Genomic DNA, 17,746 nt, shown 5'->3' with positions numbered 1-17,746 from the left:
ACATCATTCTTATTACAACCTACTAAATTAATCATACATTTATTATTTTTAGGGGGAACCAGCCTTTTAAAATAATAATAATAATAATAATAATAATAATAATAATAATAATAATAAAACAACAACATTGTATTTAACATTTTTGTTTTGCACAGGTTAATCATACAGTATACACCGAAGTAAGTTCCCTGTTTCTCTCTCTCACTCTCTCTATGATTAAAAACAAGGAATCAGCTTTAGGAGGTACTGTACAGGACAAGCTTACCAGTATGGGCACATTGTATGAGCACATTATTGGCGTATAAGAAAAATGGAATGGAGGGGGGGGGGGGGGGGTCTGGCTGTCTGAGGAAGCACTAAAGAGTACATAATAGGCTTAGCAGCATGCCTATATCATTGGAGGAGGGGGAAGGAGAGGTGGGGTCACAAAGTCTCAGCACTTCATAGAATATACTAAGCAACATATACATTAGCCACATTATTGGAGGAGCAGGAAAGGGGCGTAAGTGTCAAACAGACTCAGGAGTTGTAGATTCCACAGAGTACACTTGGGGGCATTTTATCATATGGTTTTTTACTAAAAATAATGTGAAAAAAATCATGTTTTGACATTATTTTAGTGTCATCGAAATACGTATACAAATTGGCTATTGGTGGATAATTTATTAAATTCTTCTTTGAGCCTTGCCCTCCTTTCATCTTTTTAGATATCTGCAACTGAAAAATGCACAGTTTGGGGATGAGGCCCCAGAATTTGGTGTCTCCCCAATAAGGAAAATACTAGGAGGCACTAAAATCAAACAGATCTCAAATATATATAATCAATTATTGCAAGCTAAAAAATGAAGATGGGCTAAGTAGGATAAAGGAGAAATGGGAAACGGATGTAGGGCAGATAGATGCTGAGAAATGGACCTCTGCAATGGCATCAATCCCAAAGGCAACAAATTCCATTAGAGTTCAATAAATACAGCTATATGTGTTTTATGTGTTTCACAGATCCTATATCACTACTGGGAGGATGGTGAAATTTAAGGCAACACATTAGACGTATGTCCAAAATGTAACAACGCACCGGGCACCTTTTACCATTTGATATGGGAATGCTGGCTATTGCAGGAGTTCTGGGATAAGGTCAAAAAGGCTCTGGTAAATATAGGGATAGAGGAAGATATTCTCACACCCAAATGCTGCTTACTAAACATAATTGAGGAAGAGACAGAGAGAGTGAAAAAAATCCCTAATTGCCAATCTGTGTTCTTTGGCTAAAGTAATGATAGCCAGGATGTGGATGGCAAAAACAGGACCGGAGTATGGGGGATGGAAAGCACTGGTAGACTTTACAGAAATGCATGAGAAACACCTTAATAGATGTAGAAACACGTTAGATAAATTTATTAGAATATGGGGTAGATTGATGGAGAAATAATGTAAAATGAATATGAAAAAAAAGGAGAGGGAAATGCATGAATAAAGCAATAAATAATGTATATAGTAATGAAGCACGAAATAGGAAGGGCATCACTAAATTAGCCCAAACACAAATAGATATACATAGGAGAAGACAAGGGCATACATTTGACAAGGGGGCTATTATGGACATGGATTTTAAATTTGCAGTCTTTTAGTAAGCAAATCACATTTCTTATTATTGTAATGGGAAATGCAATCCGCCCAGATTTACTAATACTAAATTGCAGACAAATTACCAGAGGGAGCCTTGTGATAATAACAGCATCTCCAGATGGTGTTATACCAGCTTTCCTCTGTTACCCCTACTTCTGTAGGAGAAGCAGAAAAGGAGACTGGGAGTTGGGCTGCAGCACATAGCTGGAGATCACACAAGGGATGAAGGTCAGCACATGCACAGACAGGTTTTTTTTTTGCAAAAAATACCCAACAAGTGTCATAATCGGAGTCGCATGAAGAGCTTTCTCGCAAGATTTGTTCCAACATGCAAATTTAAATACTTTCATGCATTACTGTCAAATATAATAATGAGAATGTAGGCAACTGTATTACATCGCAACTGAAACTAGGATGTAATGGAATTTTGTAATGGAATTCATATGACAATCTACTGTATACACATATCAGATCTAGTTTGTAAAATGGACTATTCTCTACAGGAGGGAAACTTCCAACAGCCATCTTTCATTGCTCTGCTCCATTATTGCTATTATCTAATTTGTCTCTCAGCGCTAAATTATAATGCAAAATATGTCTTTTTTTAATCCTGCTGGCGTTCAGACATTAATCTATAAAAGTGCACAAACAACACTTTTATGCAATCCTCGTAGAGAATCAATGAATGTGCACTTATACGGTATGTACATGTACCAGATCATCTAAACAGTCCTGACCACACAAAAGGACCAGCTCTGAGACAAGAGATCCGACCTTCTGTGATCCAGCAGTGAGATATTGGGAATCACAAATCTATCATAGCTCACTCGCAAATATTCACTTACTACAAATGAGTCTTTGTTAATAATAGCTAATTGAAATGATTATTTATAAGAGTTTAAAAGACTAAAATCTTTGATACTGAAATTTCTACATATAATTTAATATTATTTTTAAATGGTAAATTCTGCTACCATTTTTACAAATGATTATGTAAGTGCAGTCTTGTATCCTTAGCTATTGTATTTTCAAAGATTGCAGTTCTGTTATATTTAAGTACACTTGTGTAAATACTATCTACGTACAGTACTGTATGTCTATTACTCCCATAGGCCACTTTAAGCTTCCAAATATTGGAAAAGACAGGATTCTATGCCCAATTATTCTAATAGCTGGAGTTCTAGTAAAATAATTCAGTGAAATAAACCTAGACTGGGAAAAATAGAACACATAATTATTATGGCCTACCTACACTATGCCCCAATTTTCTACACCCCATTAAATGACCATTCATTTCATGCCAATGCAAGCTTGTTTCACTACCAAGTTTAAAATTAGGTCACTCATAAAAAATACATTGGAAGCGTTCTAGAGGGAGGGAGCAAGGAAGAAAGGTCATGATTGTTAGTCTGTATTAAATATGTTTACAATAGCGCTTCCTAGTACAAAGTATGAAATTGTATGGAACTGGCAATAAGGCTGTATGGCATGAAGACAGCATTTATATAGTTACTAGCATTTAGTAAATACTTTGGTCTACAAGTAATAATTATTATATACAGTACACATATTATATACAATAATGTTATTTTTGCCAGAGCCGCTTTTCATGACAATGATTAATAGTACTCTGTAGGAAATTGATGTATTCTCATACAGCAGTTTATTAAGAATAAATGAATTTTCATTCTAGGCCTCAAGAAAATAAATTAATCTTTAACCAACTACTGTTATTCAGTGTTGGTGCCATTTTAAATGCTACGGGTCTATAAGCCACAGCCTTGAACAGTTAAAGAGCTGGTATCACATAAAAATAGGTATGTTAAGAATGAACTAATAAGCCATCATAAAATAAGTGTATGTATGTACATAAAGATCAGTGATCAATTACTAAGCTGGGTGATGTTACCAAGATTCAAGCACCACCACATACAGTATTTAGCTGTAATAAATGATTGACGAGCTAATGTCCCACTACACATGGTAATAAAAAGCCCACACCACTAGCTCCATTGAAAATATCTGACCCCTGCTAAAAACTATTAGAATACCCAAACGGTGAAACAGGTATTAAAGCAGAGATTTCCAGCAGATCCCAAGGCACACTAATGCTGGGTACACACCAGAACAATTTGCCCTCAATTCCCTCAATTTCGATGCAATCTCGAGCGATTGTATGTAAATTGGGATGTTTGGGCATGTTTTAGATCCAATTCCAATCTGATGCGCTTTTACAAAAAATGGTAGCAAATAATTTGGGGGGAATAATCGCACAAAGGGGATGTACTTTAAAATGGAAAAAAAAAGATTTGTGGCTCGGCTTCACCTCATACTTCACCTTATACTGCTCAATCACCCATTACATACACACACACACACAAACACACACGGAGCATGCCACACACACAAGCAGTACACCACCACAAACTACTGTCTTCGGTAAAAGTCAGACCATATTTTACACACTACTGTATGTTAGCAATTGTCAGACAAAGGGTAGAATGAATTCTGTCACAAGTCAGTCTGATAATGCAGACAGTAAATTGAAAAGTGAGAATTCCTCAATTAAAAGAAAAAATGGATAAAACTTAATTGACAAAGAAATAAGAAGCATACATTGTGATAAAACTTAATTGACAAAGAAATAAGAAGCATACATTGTGCAGGAAGCATATTTAATACATATAAAGAGGTTCCACGAAGTGCAGTATCAGTTTAATATTACAGATTGATTCACAAGGTAGTAATATTCAGATAATAGAAAGATAAAACGCAAAAGATAAAAAAGCAATGAAACAAATAAGCAATTAAGTGCTAAAGTGATATAATATGTGTTTGATTGCACATACTTATCATAACAACTCTCTACTCTGCCCCCTACTCCTAATGTAGCTAGCAGGCACATATCTCCCATCCATCACACCTGTAACCAAAGACCAGAAGCCAATGGATGGATTAATGGATGGGTGGGTAGGTGGGGAAGAAAGACAAACCTTTCTTCTTGGCATGGTAGAACATATTAGAGAGGGTACATTTTACAAATGAGACTTTCTATTTACTACCATAATAGGGTATACCTACAGCCATTTTTGCTACTGTAAGGCTGCGTCTACACATTGCGGTTTAGTGGGCCCTGTTCAGTCGGACCCGCTGCGCCACAAGGAGCCTGCACACAGGCTTCTATGTGGGCATCTACACCTATGCGGAGGTGCCGCAGCCTAATGGGGATAGGCGCCTCTAAATCCATAATTAAGTCAACTTTTACAATGTCAACAATCATTATGTTAATACCACAATGTTGATTTAGGATGCTGACAGGGTTAGGCTGTGTGACTGGAGGGTTAAACTGTGTGAGGGAATTTTAGTTAGACACTAGGGGGGATTCAATTGAATGATTTCCTGTTCAATTACATGAGAGAACATTAGGCTGCATATTTTTTCTAGCACCCCCAGAGCATCTAATTTTCTTAAAATCATTAATTTTAGGTGAAGCAGCGGGACTTAATCTGGAAATTCCAATCAGCTTTATTACTCACCTTCTGAGAACCACATCAGAACCACCAGATACCACAGAGACCACCGAACCCCTACAACCATATTTTTTAAATTGTATACCATGGTTATCAGGAGCAAGCATACCCATGGTAATAAAAAAAACAAGGCTTTGTACCTTACTGAACTTCGCACCCAAATGAAGTCCCCTCTGTGGGGGAAGGTTAGGCAATGGGAGGGGAGGTTAGGGTTAAGCACTAAGGGAAGGGTTACAGGCTCATTCTCTCTCCTTGTTATAATACTAGTCCTCGCAATGCAATAAAACATCTTTTAGCAGAAGATCTGTCCTTTTATATATGCATATATATCTATTAATGCATGAATTAATGAATCGAGTGACTGTATGTATCACAAGCAATATGCGATGCATAATACATCCTGCCCTGAGTGAGGTTAGTTCAATAAATGTGAGTAAATCCATGTACTTTAGTAAATAACTATTTGCTTTTCTGAGGGTTATCAGCTAATAGTTTTGTTTAGAACCAGTGACGTCCTTACCTTAAAATGTACCCGGTACAGCTAAATTCAGTCCCTGGTAGAAGGGGCATGGCCTTATGTGGCCACATCTCATCGTGAGTACTGGTACGCCTTCGTGATTATCCACAAAGATACCTTGATGTGTGTTAATTTACATTTTATTGTGTGAGTCTGGTACGCCAATCCACTCCACTATAAAATCAATTTGTTCTGGGAAATTTATTCAGTATAAAATTGTCATTCACATTGGTTCTATATTTGTATCTCTTTTCATAATCGCATTGGGAGTTGAATATCGATTAACAGGAGAAAATCACAAGGGAAACAAAAAAATAAGGAGAAGGGAAGATACCCTTATATTGTTTTCTGTGTTGTTAGTGTTAGACCCCCTTTGTTCTCCATCATTGTCCAAAACAAAAAGGAGCGCCTAAGTGTTTATACCTCACACCACTCTTTCGAAATTGTGTGGCAAGGGGCACTGCATCATGGGAAGAGGGCAAGGCTTCACGGGCCGATCCTGCGCTTTTATCATTGAGCTGCTTGCTGATCTTTTATCGGAGCTGCTGGGCTGGGCCAGTTAGACTGCAGGTCCGGCTCATATACAGTGACAGGAGCAGGGTGCACCTAATGTTACACTGCTACTTAATTTTTCTCCTTTTATAATGTCCTTTGTATATTTATTAGGAGGCAAAAAATAATTTTCTGCTTGGACTTGCTTATGAAGCAGTACTAAATTCATTTTCCAGCTTTGTTTGGCAGACCAATAGAACATGGTTCAATATTTCATTAAATTGCACTGAAGAAGCATAACTCAATCTATTAAAAAAATGCAATCTAAGAAATCTAAATGACAGAATACTATGTGTATCATACAAAAGAGTGAACCTGATGCCAACTTTTTATTTCTATGTCAGCTGTGAAAATCATGTCTTTTCAATAATTACTTAAACAAAGCCAAAAAAAAAAAAAGTTCCCACAAACTTTGCGGAAATAAAGTTCCAAACAAAACCAATTTCATCTATTTAATCCTACTTCATGCAGGCTTCATCCTACAGCTGCTATGGAGAACAGACCTGCATACGGCTCAGTGAGGGGTTCAGGGCGCCCTAGTGAAACCACTTGGCCTTATTTAGAGTTTATTGCAAACATATGTACAAAATGTATTGGTGCTGGTAACATTGTGGCAAAACCTCCCTAACCTTTTTCTTTTATATTTGACTTCATTCAATTATTTTAGTTTAGAGTGGACATTTAAATATGCTTGAAAATAATATCAAGGGATCATGCGCCCAACTCAGACCTATGAATTCGCAGCCCTGCCGATTATCAAATTCCATAATGTGCGCATGCGCGGGGTCACTCTGCCAACAAAACCAATGGCTTGTCATCGCAGGCCCTTCACAAGTGGATTGACAGGCGGACAGCGTTTGTAGGCAGCACCCCTGCCTTTTGTGGGAGTGCTCCAGAAAACTTAGGTGGTGCCCGGCCATTGGGAGGAAGGGACGCCAATGTCATTAGCGGCTTTGATCTCCCCTGGTCATCGCCATGCCAAGTAAGTCTAGACTTAGTTGATTAGTTGTTCAGAATGGACTTTAATTGGCCTGATTTGACAGACTATACAGTAGGTCGTGTATGGCCATCTAAAGAGGCAAAGTCTTGAGAAATGCTGCGTAGTGGATTAGCTGCTAGCATAGGTGCCGATTTATGTTTTTGCTGGTGGGTGCTCAAGCCAAAAATATAGAGAAGTGGCTTCATGGGGAATGGGTGTGGCCACAAAATAATACCAATTTATATTACGGAGCACAGTTGTCTCCAATATTGAAATTACGGCAACAGAGTTCCACATACATAAATGCCCCCACAGTGCAGGTACTCCGCGGACAGAATACACTCTTCCCGGCATACTGTTTCCAAGGTGGCGGGTTCGGCGATGTGGGTGCTGCAGCCGCAAATTACCCAGTTAACATGGCGGCCCAGCAGCGGGACTCAGGCCCGTGGGTGCTCATCAATTTCCGTGGGTGCTCGGGCCCTTGAGCACCCACAGAATCGGCACCTATGGCTGCTAGCATTATAGAGATGGTTCTTCGATGAGTAATAAAGGGGACATGCAAATATCCTAATGGGGCAGAAAGGTCTGGAAATGTCCCTCAATCTCTATGATCAAATCTATACAAGAGAGGAAACAAGAGTTGGGAAAAGTCCCTCTAATAAGAAAAAACATTTTCAGCCAAATATGAAGAAGAATATGACTGAACTGAAGCAGAGGATCAAAAGATAAGGGTTCTGACCATGGCATTCAGGGAGAAGAAACTTCTGCTGTATGTTTAAATGATGCACACAGACAGATTCATGGAAATATAGTTATACAGTATTTGTGTGTGTGCGTATACTGGGGGAGGGGGGGCAGGCACAAGGGGCATGTGTACCCAGGGCAGCCGAGTGGTATGCCGGGCATGGTTGAAGCGCGGGAGGTGTAGCCTTCTCCCATGCTTAGGCCACGCCCCCAAAAATGTTTAGAGGGGGTTGAAAAAAACCTCTAAAGTCGAGGAGGGGGTGGGGGGGGGGGGTGTTATTGCACCCCCCCCTCATCAACAGCAGCACACTCCTACAGCATGTACTGTGTTGACAGTAGGCTCAGCATGAGCTCTTACGCTGTCAGTGAGACAGTGAGCCTGCTGTCAGCACAGCACATGCTGTAGAGGTGTGTATTGCTGCTGCTGCCCGGTAGCGATGTGGGGGGAAGGGGGGGTGTTGGACCAGGGCCCCCGCCAGGCCGCTCCAGCAAGCCCAGGCCTGGGTAATTAGTACCCGTCCCCCCCCTCTGGGCTGCCCTGTGTGTACCCTAAGCCTCTCTATCATGGGCCCCACAGAGCAAGATGGCTTTGCTTCCTCACACATGGGCTGCCCTATCCTCCACTATAGTAACCCTTCCACAGGTCCAAATTCAGCAACTGTGCGATCTTGTTTGGCTCTTAATGGCCGTGAACCTAATCTGGATCCAATCAAGCCACCTTGCACTTAGTTTCGTCCAAATCCGAATGCATACAGGACAAACAAGTACCAGGTGACAAATATGTAAGAGATGTGACTTAGTCAACTACAATGTTGTTTCACATCATAGTACCACTGGCTTACATTATGCCAACACCGTCACAACACACCAGCACTGCGGCACCACAGTATGTGCACAAGAAAAAACATTATCCATTTGGACTAAATCAAACAAGCATCCACCTGTGAATATGGTCCTTAGCCTCCAATGTCTGCAACCACAGTGTATATACAGCACGTGCACTTTACAGGAAGGATATCACAGTATATAATGGATGCTTTTATTGGACTCGGTCCAGCAATGTAACTAGTACTAGAATATTTGTGTTGTTACTGACAATGTTCTGAGTAGCTCAAACAGTAGCTGCTTTATTGTTGCTATAATACATAACTTGACTATTTTAAAATCAGCTGAAATAATAATGTCTCCATGGTCTCATTTCTCCACAGCGGCTGGCATTTCTGTACTTTATTTGCTGATCTATAGCAAAATTGTTTCACCAGAGTATGCATCTTGTAAAGAGCTTTTCAAGAATCAGAAGCATTTCAGCGAGTGTGTGTGTGGCTCTTTTGTGAAGACATGCTTTATGTGTATCATGCCTTCTCTCACTCCATTAAGCACTGAACATAATTTAGGATTGTCATCAGCTTGTAGCTGTTGAGATAAGAAATCTATAGCTAAACTTCGAGTCTCTTATAAGAAGGAGCTATTGCATAATTCATAGGCATAAATATATTTACTTTCCTGGTCATTCACAATGAGCAGATGCAAAACATAGAATAAATGCATGAAGCCATACTGTGCTTAGGCACATGCAAATATCTCAATGAAGAGATTTGCTAGAGACATCTATGTGAGTCCTACCCATACACAACCTATACACTGGAATGGTATAGCTAAGCAGCATTCTATGTTGCGTCAATAGATAAGAAATCCTACACAACAAAAGGCTAAAACTGCTCCTGGCATCTATGGGGTGCATTCAGTTGTTTTGAATGCCAGCGGCCAATGGATGGCGCCAGACAGAGCAATTCAAATGTTGCTCCGTTCAGCCTTGCACAGCCGCCGATTCTGATATTACTGTTATGTTGCTAGGCTGTTGTGGTAGTGGGGGTTAGGTTGAGGCACTAAAGTTAGGATTGGGGAGAGTTAGGCAGAGGGTAGGGAGTGGTAGGGAGTGCCAGGGGTACACAAGCTTACACGAAGAGTAGTATAAGCTTGTGTATGTTCAGTATGTACATCAGTTGCATATACACACAAACGGTGGTGTATCTAAAAGGGTAGCAGTGCGTGCAGTGCACATGAGTTCCAAGGTGCAGCGGGGCCCACATTGCTCCAATTTATTCAGTATTTACCCTTCTGTCAGCGGTGGCATCACTACAAAATCACTGGGGAAGCGGTGCTGTGGTCATTATTCTGATGTTTTACACAACAGAAAAATGACTATCATGTAATTTCATCAGAGACATGAACAGTAGACTTAGCAAAGCACTAGAGTCTACCAACACTCAGCCGCACAGTCCACACATGAAGTTGCCTTCGGTTAGATAGGAGGACGCTCAGAGTAAGACTGCACATGGGCCCCCTCCGGTACTTATGTAGTATCTGGGCGCCCGATTTTGAAATCAGGTCGATCGCATCCGACCAAATCGCATGCGATGGACCCGGTTTTCCCTAGGATTCATTGTAAAAATGGTCTTGTTCATTTCCCTACTATCCAAGTGGGCATGGAGTTGGATATAAACCTGTGGCGAGCGAAGCGAGCCACCGAGCCCGAAGCGTGGCGAGCGCAGCGAGCCCTGCGAGGGGACGCAGATTATTTTGGTGACATGGAATACATTTTAAATAATCTGCGTCCCCTCGCGGGGCTCGGTGGCTCTCCTCGCTCGCCACAGGTTTATATCCAACTCCATGCCCACTTGGATAGTAGGGAAATGAACAAGACCATTTTTACAATGAATCCTATGGAAAATCGGGTCGATCGCATCGCATCGCATGCGATTTGGTTGCATGCGATGCGATTATCGCATCGCATCTGATTGTATGCCTTAAGTTAAGGCATACAATCAAAAAATCAGGCGCCCAGGTACTACATAAGTACCCCCCCTCCTCACATAAAATGCTCCTGGTCACAAGGAATAACTAGTGTACATACAGATGGAGCCGCTCTTGTCAAAGTGGCTCCTGACGATATGACTCCCATCCGCCACCAACGTGCTCTGCCCCTGCCCACCAGAATGGGGCATGCACACATGAGACACTTGCCTGCCCCATTCTCTGCAATGGGGTGCATGACGCCGGCAGACTGCTGAACTCTTTGGATACACGTGGAGGGAGCTGTATGTAGCAGTCCCCCACGTTTAGATATTCAGGACTTCATTTTGACACATTTCTTGAAAAAGGCATCGCAGTATGCCGAAACGCGTCGAATCAAGTGTTATATATATATTTTTAATCAATTGACAGTTACGTATCTGGATTTCCGACAGTAGTCTGTAGCCATCACTCACACCCAGGTTACATCTAGAGTGGTACACACACTGTTGGTTGTATCTGGTACATTTTCTGTAATTTTATTGAATAAAAAATCAAGTTTCCTTGGATTGAATGGTGAGACCCTTCTTCAAAAGATACCTTTATATGAGGTTCCACAGCATTGGCATGTAAGAATACATGTAAGCCTGATTGTCACGTATGCACGAGTGGGGTGATCCCAAGTGTACCTTGGACGTTTGGATATACCTTGGGAGCACCGTTTTACATATCATCCCAACACTGAGGGGAAGAATATTAGATTTTTTTCTACTTTTTGCAAAATTACATCTGTTTGCAATTTTTTTCTTTCTCCACATGCTATTTTATCTGGATTGGAGAGGAAGGTGTTTGTCACGTGGATGAAAATTCCAATTGGGACTTTACTCATAGCGCAAGTGAGACTATTCCTGTTTTTTCTATTTGTCTTTTGGTGGTCCGGTGACCACATTTATAGTCTTACTGCTGCTCGAGTCATTTGCAGCGCCAAAGGTGAAAAATATCTTCTTTGCTATCTGCTTGCGCGTCTGCTGGCCATGCCCCCCCACTAGGGATATGTCACACTGGCGGGCACACTGAGGCTGGCTACATATGTATTTGATAGCTCAGAGATGGGGTTTGTCACTGTTAGTAGTAAATGGAAATGCTGCATTCCCTATTTGTACACAAAATAGTAATGTCATTAAGTGTCACACACAAAGGAAAGCACAGTGCCGTAACACCCGTCAGCAATAAATGTGACAGCCACATGCTTCAAATAAAATATAATTAAATATAAGCACAAATTAAATTGAATTCCAAGAAATGGCTATTTTTAGAAAAGTCCATATTTACCAATGTACGCTATTAACAAACTGACCTATAACATGCTCCTAATTCTGCATAATACAGATATGACCTCATACTGTTGTCGCAGTTGGGCCAAACTGCCCTTCCCAGCACATCAAGTCCTGTGCGACTCAGCTTCATATTCACTCAACTGTGTGTCTTGGTCGCAAAACAGACTGGACTGATCAATTTGATGGGTGACATCTGTGTGTGACTGAGGGGCAGATGTACTAATCCTGGAAAAGAGATAACTTGGAAGGTGATGATAACGTACCAGCCAATGAGCTCGTGCCGTATGTCAACACAGCCTGTAACAGGGCAGTTAGGAACTAATTGGTCAGTGGTGCAAGTAGAATTTTTTTCTTGGTGGTACTGATAGCCTCCACCAAAAATGGGCATGGTCATGTGTCATCAGGGGGCGTGGTCACACAAAGCTAGAGGAGTGACTAAATGACAATAGAGGCGTGGACACAGGAGACAGGGAATGAGAAACTGGGAATGACTGGGGGTGGGTTGGCTCTTGCTTGGGGGAGAGCCAGGCAGCTTGTGCTTACAATAGTGGAGCCTGCTCTTCATGCTGTCGGCGCTGCTGATGCCTGTCAGTGTGACAGGCTAAATCAGCAGTAGCCGGTAGCTGCATACAGCACCAATCATAACGCTGGGTGGGCGGGCTGCGGATGCATTATATTTAGACTTAAAATGAAAATAGAAATGACAGTGTATCAGGGGTAAGTGGTACTGCGTACCTGCAACATATTTCTTACAGGTACTCCGTACCACGCCGTACCCCCTTACTTGCAACACTGTAATTGGTTGGTACCATATAACTCTCTATTTTAGCAATTTTCAAGCTTAGTACATCTGGCCCCGAGTCTGAGGGGCAGATGTAAAAAGCCTGGAGAAGCGATAAAATGGAAGGTAATAATGTACTAGTCGATCAGTTCCTAGTTACAGACTGGGTTTGAAATATGACAGGATCTGATTGGCTGGTACTGCACATTATCAACTTCCACTCTATCCCATTCATCTGTATTAATACATGAATCGGTACTTATGTAGTATCTGGGCGTCCGATTTAGAAATCGGATCGGATCGCATCGCATCGCATAGCATGCGACCAAATCGTATGCGATGCGATGGTCAAGATTTTTCCATAGGATTCAATGTTAAAATGGTCTGAGTCCATTTTAACTTAGAATTAAATGGGAAAAAGGAGTCCTTTTCCTTTCCCCACTATCCAAGTGGGCATGGAGTTGGATATAAACCTGTGGCGAGCGTAGCGAGCCACCGAGCCCGAAGCGTGGCGAGCGTAGCGAGCCCCGCGAGGGGACACAGAATACTTTTTAAGAAATATGCGTCCCCTCGCGGGGCTCGCTTCGCTCGCCACGCTTCGGGCTCGGTGGCTCGCTGCGCTCGCCACGCTATATAAAATCAACTCTATGCCCACTTGGATAGTGTGGAAAGGACCTTCTTAACATTGAATCCTATGCAAAATCGCATCGAATCGCATCGCATCGCATCTGATTGTATGCCTTAAGGTAAGGCATACAATCACAAAATCGTCAGCCCAGATACTACATAAGTACCCATGAATCTATATACAAAATTCTGTGGCTTTTTCCTCACACCAAGTTTCATTGTGTTTTGCATATATTGTATTTAAAACTAACTTGGTCAAAGTCCCAGGCCGCTATCTCTGGTACAAACTGAGTGACGTTTTGCTGTGCTCTGGGTGGATTACGCATGCAAGGCACGAGGTGTCGCATGACGTATTGAGGTTAGGTGTATGCGGAGGCAATTCTAAGCCTGTAATCATATTTACCTGCCTTTATGATTAAATATATGTTGGAAAGTAATATGTAAAGTGCATAAGAATATGTAATAATCAAATTCAGTAATAGGATATTATGGATATTGTAGTGCTCCAAGATCTGCCAAGACAGTAATACATTCCCTTTGTTTATATGGTCAATAGCAAAGTGTCCTTGGAAAGTGAGATTTCTGAAACTATGGTGGTAGATGCGCTCGCCAACCTGGGGTTGTTTGACTGCTGTTTATCTTTTCCAATTTTTGGAATTGTGATAAAATGTATGATAAAAAATACACATGGTAGCAAATGCAACTACTTGTTGACATTAATCTGAATGAAACCCCGTTCGTTAATAAGATTACATGCCAATAATAGTCTGACTTACTTGTAGTCCTCTAGGAGGAAAAAAAAACTGTATACAGTCTGGTGATTGGTTGTAAGGTTGGATACCCCAACAAAATGGTTAGGCCAACTTTATCTGGCTGTTCTAGAGAAGTAATTTTCCATTTTACAACATACTGTAGCTGTAAAATAATATTTTGCTAATGGTCCATACACACTGGGAGACTATACCCAGCGTGTATGCACAGCGTTGACCGCGTTCATCGCTGGGGGGAAAGCCACACAGTGCATACACACTGAGCGGCTTTCCCCCTGCCCAGCACCGACAGCGGGGTGAGGACGGCTTTGCATAGTGCAGCGCTATGCAAAGCCGTCCTCAAAGCCGCTCATCCGGCTTTCCCAGCGATTATGTGAGAGCGTGCAGCAGCTGGACCATACACACTGGGCGGCTTTGAGCTGAAAGCCGCTCAAACATTCTATTTTGAGTGACTTTCATCTCAAAGTCACCCAGTGTGTATGGGCCATAAGTCTGAGTAATGTATGTTTCCTATATGGTCATTTTGTAATGGGTAGAGTTACCCTTAAAGTACTGTAGAAAGAATATTCCCATCTCAGGTCTCCAACATACTGTGTTCTCCAGAAATAACAAATGTCATTTTATGACTAGTAACTTGACTAATACCTTCCCCAAATGTGAGCCAGTAGCAATGTTCTTTTTATTGTGTAATGGGAACAGTAACAATGGCAAACGCTGAGGGGTTAAAAGAAATAATTTCACAACATCAGTGCTGCTCAGCATTTCTAAATTGCAATTCATCTGCTTGAGCAATGAGAGAGGACACTAAGTGAGCAAACATCCAGCCATTATATTTATTGTGTGGAACAAATGAGTATATGCAATGTTGCTGATGGTAATTAGTTTTCTCAGCCACATAACCCAAACATTGAAATTTGGCTTTCAAATGAGTATTAATACAAAAATCACATGTATCTAAATTATCAGCCTGTAGTTATGGAATTGCAAATAAGTAAAATTCTTATTCCTGTAGGTCAAGTCAGAAAACTGAGACCATTATGCACTCACTAAGTATAACACACACCAGACAATACTGGTCTGGCCAACCAAAGAGGCAGATCTTGGGCACAAGAAGTGTCACTCACAATCTGTACAAGTTCAGTGTTATTGGGACTATGGAAAGCTATGGAACTGGGCCAGTGGGATACGTACCAGTACAGAACAATGGTCTATACTGGCACCGATACTGCCAGGAAAGAGCTGGAATATACAAAGAATATTACATGATTTTAATAGTGTGCAGCCATAATGTATTGCTTATGACCACCCAGTAAACAAATGTTCATACAGTGTAACAATATATCATTAATAATAAATGCCCATCAGAGACACAAAACTAACTATACAAACTCATATATAAAACTAGTAAACACGTTCGAAGCAAATGCTTCGAAAGCTAGTCTGCTACCTTGTGATTGCCTGTATGTTTGTGCATAGTTTCACTCACTGCCAACAGATGGCAGTGTTTTGGAGACACATAAATGGACACTAGACATATATAGATGATATTAAAGCATAATCTAAATTTACTAAAGATTTCCCAACTCAATTATTTTTGCCAAAAGTATCTGTTATCTAATGGAAGTCAATACACCTGATACTGCTTCTATTTCATATTCCAGGGGAAACTTATCCTTGCAGCCAGGAAAGTCAGGGAATGCCACACTGCCCTGTTGTGGTGACAAGACCTCCTGTACTTTTGGACTACATGGCAAAGAAGATAAAGGGGGATAATCAAGAGTCAGTTACAGTAACGGTCCCTTCCCAGGACTCACCACAGACTGTTATCAAAACAGAGGTGCATTTGCTGAGACTTTTCCAGGACGACTGCAGAGTATTTCAATTGGGTCCATTATTAAAACCATATACATTATTAAATGTAACTATCATATGGTATACTTTTTTATTTATCAAGTTTAGGGCTTTAATGCATTTACCTTCTATTGGGGGTTAATTTTTAGGCCGTTAAAAACTAACTTATAGAGAGATTTTTGACCAATGGTCATTATCGGGCAATCCAATTATAGCTAATTTTTATCGCCCGAGAAATGTCCAATTTTCAGCTGATAACACATGGGAAACATGATCCAGACTCATGTACTATCGTTGGAAAACAGGGATGTTATCACGAATTATGCTTCTCAAGCCATAATGCCCGATAAATGCTGATATCGGGGGCTAATTGGTTAGCGAATTCATTACCCAATGAAAATGACCGGGATAACTAGCTACCCCCCCTAAGTATCTGGTTCCTATTTACTTTTGAACACAACCCTATTGTCTTGCATTTGTGTTATTCCACATTAACAGCTCCTTTAATGTTATTTTTGAACTATTGCACTGTATGACATGCTATCTAATGACTGCTGGAATTTGCAAATGTTTTCCGAGATGAAACATTTCATAATGACCATTTACTTCATTATAAAATTAATGATGTATAAATTTGAGAGTGTAAATGAATGGGTTTTTATAGCTCACATGGAACATATTACTGGCATTCATTATTCATGCATGAACACAAATGGCAGGACGTATGCAGAAAAATGTACTTACAGGTAATATGTGTAGGAGTTATAGCTTCTTCTGCCATGATGAAGCAAGGATTTAGGCAGTGGTAGAAAAGATGAAATGGAAGGAAAGAAAAGCCAGATATTAATGTATGAAAATCAGGATGAACGAGAACAGATCAGATGACATGAATGGAAGATTATAGAAGCAAATTACATCACAGACACAGCATGCGACACATCGGAGTCAATGACTGAACAAATTATTGTACGTTCTCTATGTAAAACAGGACATTTTATTTTTATTTTAAATCACCTTCTGCCACCTAAAAACTTGGTAAAATATACTGATTCAGCTGAGGACATACAGTCATGTTGTGCCTACTGTGTCTTTTATGCCCATATAGAAAAGACAAAAGTTACAATTTATGCAGGGGTGAATTTAGGGGTCAGGCCGCCCCTAGGCACAACATTTTTGTGTCCCCCCCCCCCCCCTATTTTAATGTAATTATATATGTATATACATTGTTATTTATATATTTCATTAAAACTTAACTGTAGCCCACCTCAATATTTTTTTAAGTACTCTGGACTGCTCACTGTACGGAGGACCCAGAGGGAGGGAGGCACTTATTAGTACAGTGATTAGCAGCACAGTGTCTCTGTCAGTCTCTCTCACACTGTGACTGACTGAGTGCAGGGAGGATCTGCGCGTCGCTCAGCTCAGCTGCTAGATAGACAGCAGCCAATAGATTGTGTGTGTGTAGATTAGCCAATGGGTGGGCACCGGCAGCAGTGAGCCTGAGCCATTCCCGGACGCGCAGGGGGACCGTCGGACCATGCCACTAAGCGGTGATGTAATGTGCATGGCAGAGTGGGTGGGCAGTGGCAGGTGACGAGTGGCGCAGCCGCCTACATATGATAATTCATGTCTGCGGTGG

At 41.0% G+C, this 17,746-nt stretch overlaps 1 protein-coding gene across 10 annotated transcripts in view; it reads right to left on the bottom strand.

Annotated features, from left to right (window-relative positions):
• The window catches only part of PTPRM (protein tyrosine phosphatase receptor type M), a 647,098-nt gene that overhangs the window by 167,545 nt on the left and 461,807 nt on the right, over window positions 1–17,746 (bottom strand). For 5 of the 10 annotated variants that reach the window (XM_083187611.1, XM_083187612.1, XM_083187614.1 and 2 more), the window contains one exon: window positions 16,852–16,881. The exons of the other annotated variants lie outside the window; for them this stretch is intronic. In XM_083187611.1, the coding sequence (XP_083043737.1) occupies window positions 16,852–16,881 (30 nt within the window). The remainder of the gene's footprint in view (window positions 1–16,851; window positions 16,882–17,746) is intronic. 10 annotated transcript variants of the gene reach the window in all.

This window comes from Crinia signifera, chromosome 5, assembly GCF_055691185.1.
Source record: "Crinia signifera chromosome 5, ASM5569118v1, whole genome shotgun sequence".
NCBI classification, from domain to species: Eukaryota; Metazoa; Chordata; class Amphibia; order Anura; family Myobatrachidae; genus Crinia; species Crinia signifera.
Note: the sequence above shows the minus strand (reverse complement) of the source record. Positions and strands in the feature narration are given on the sequence as shown.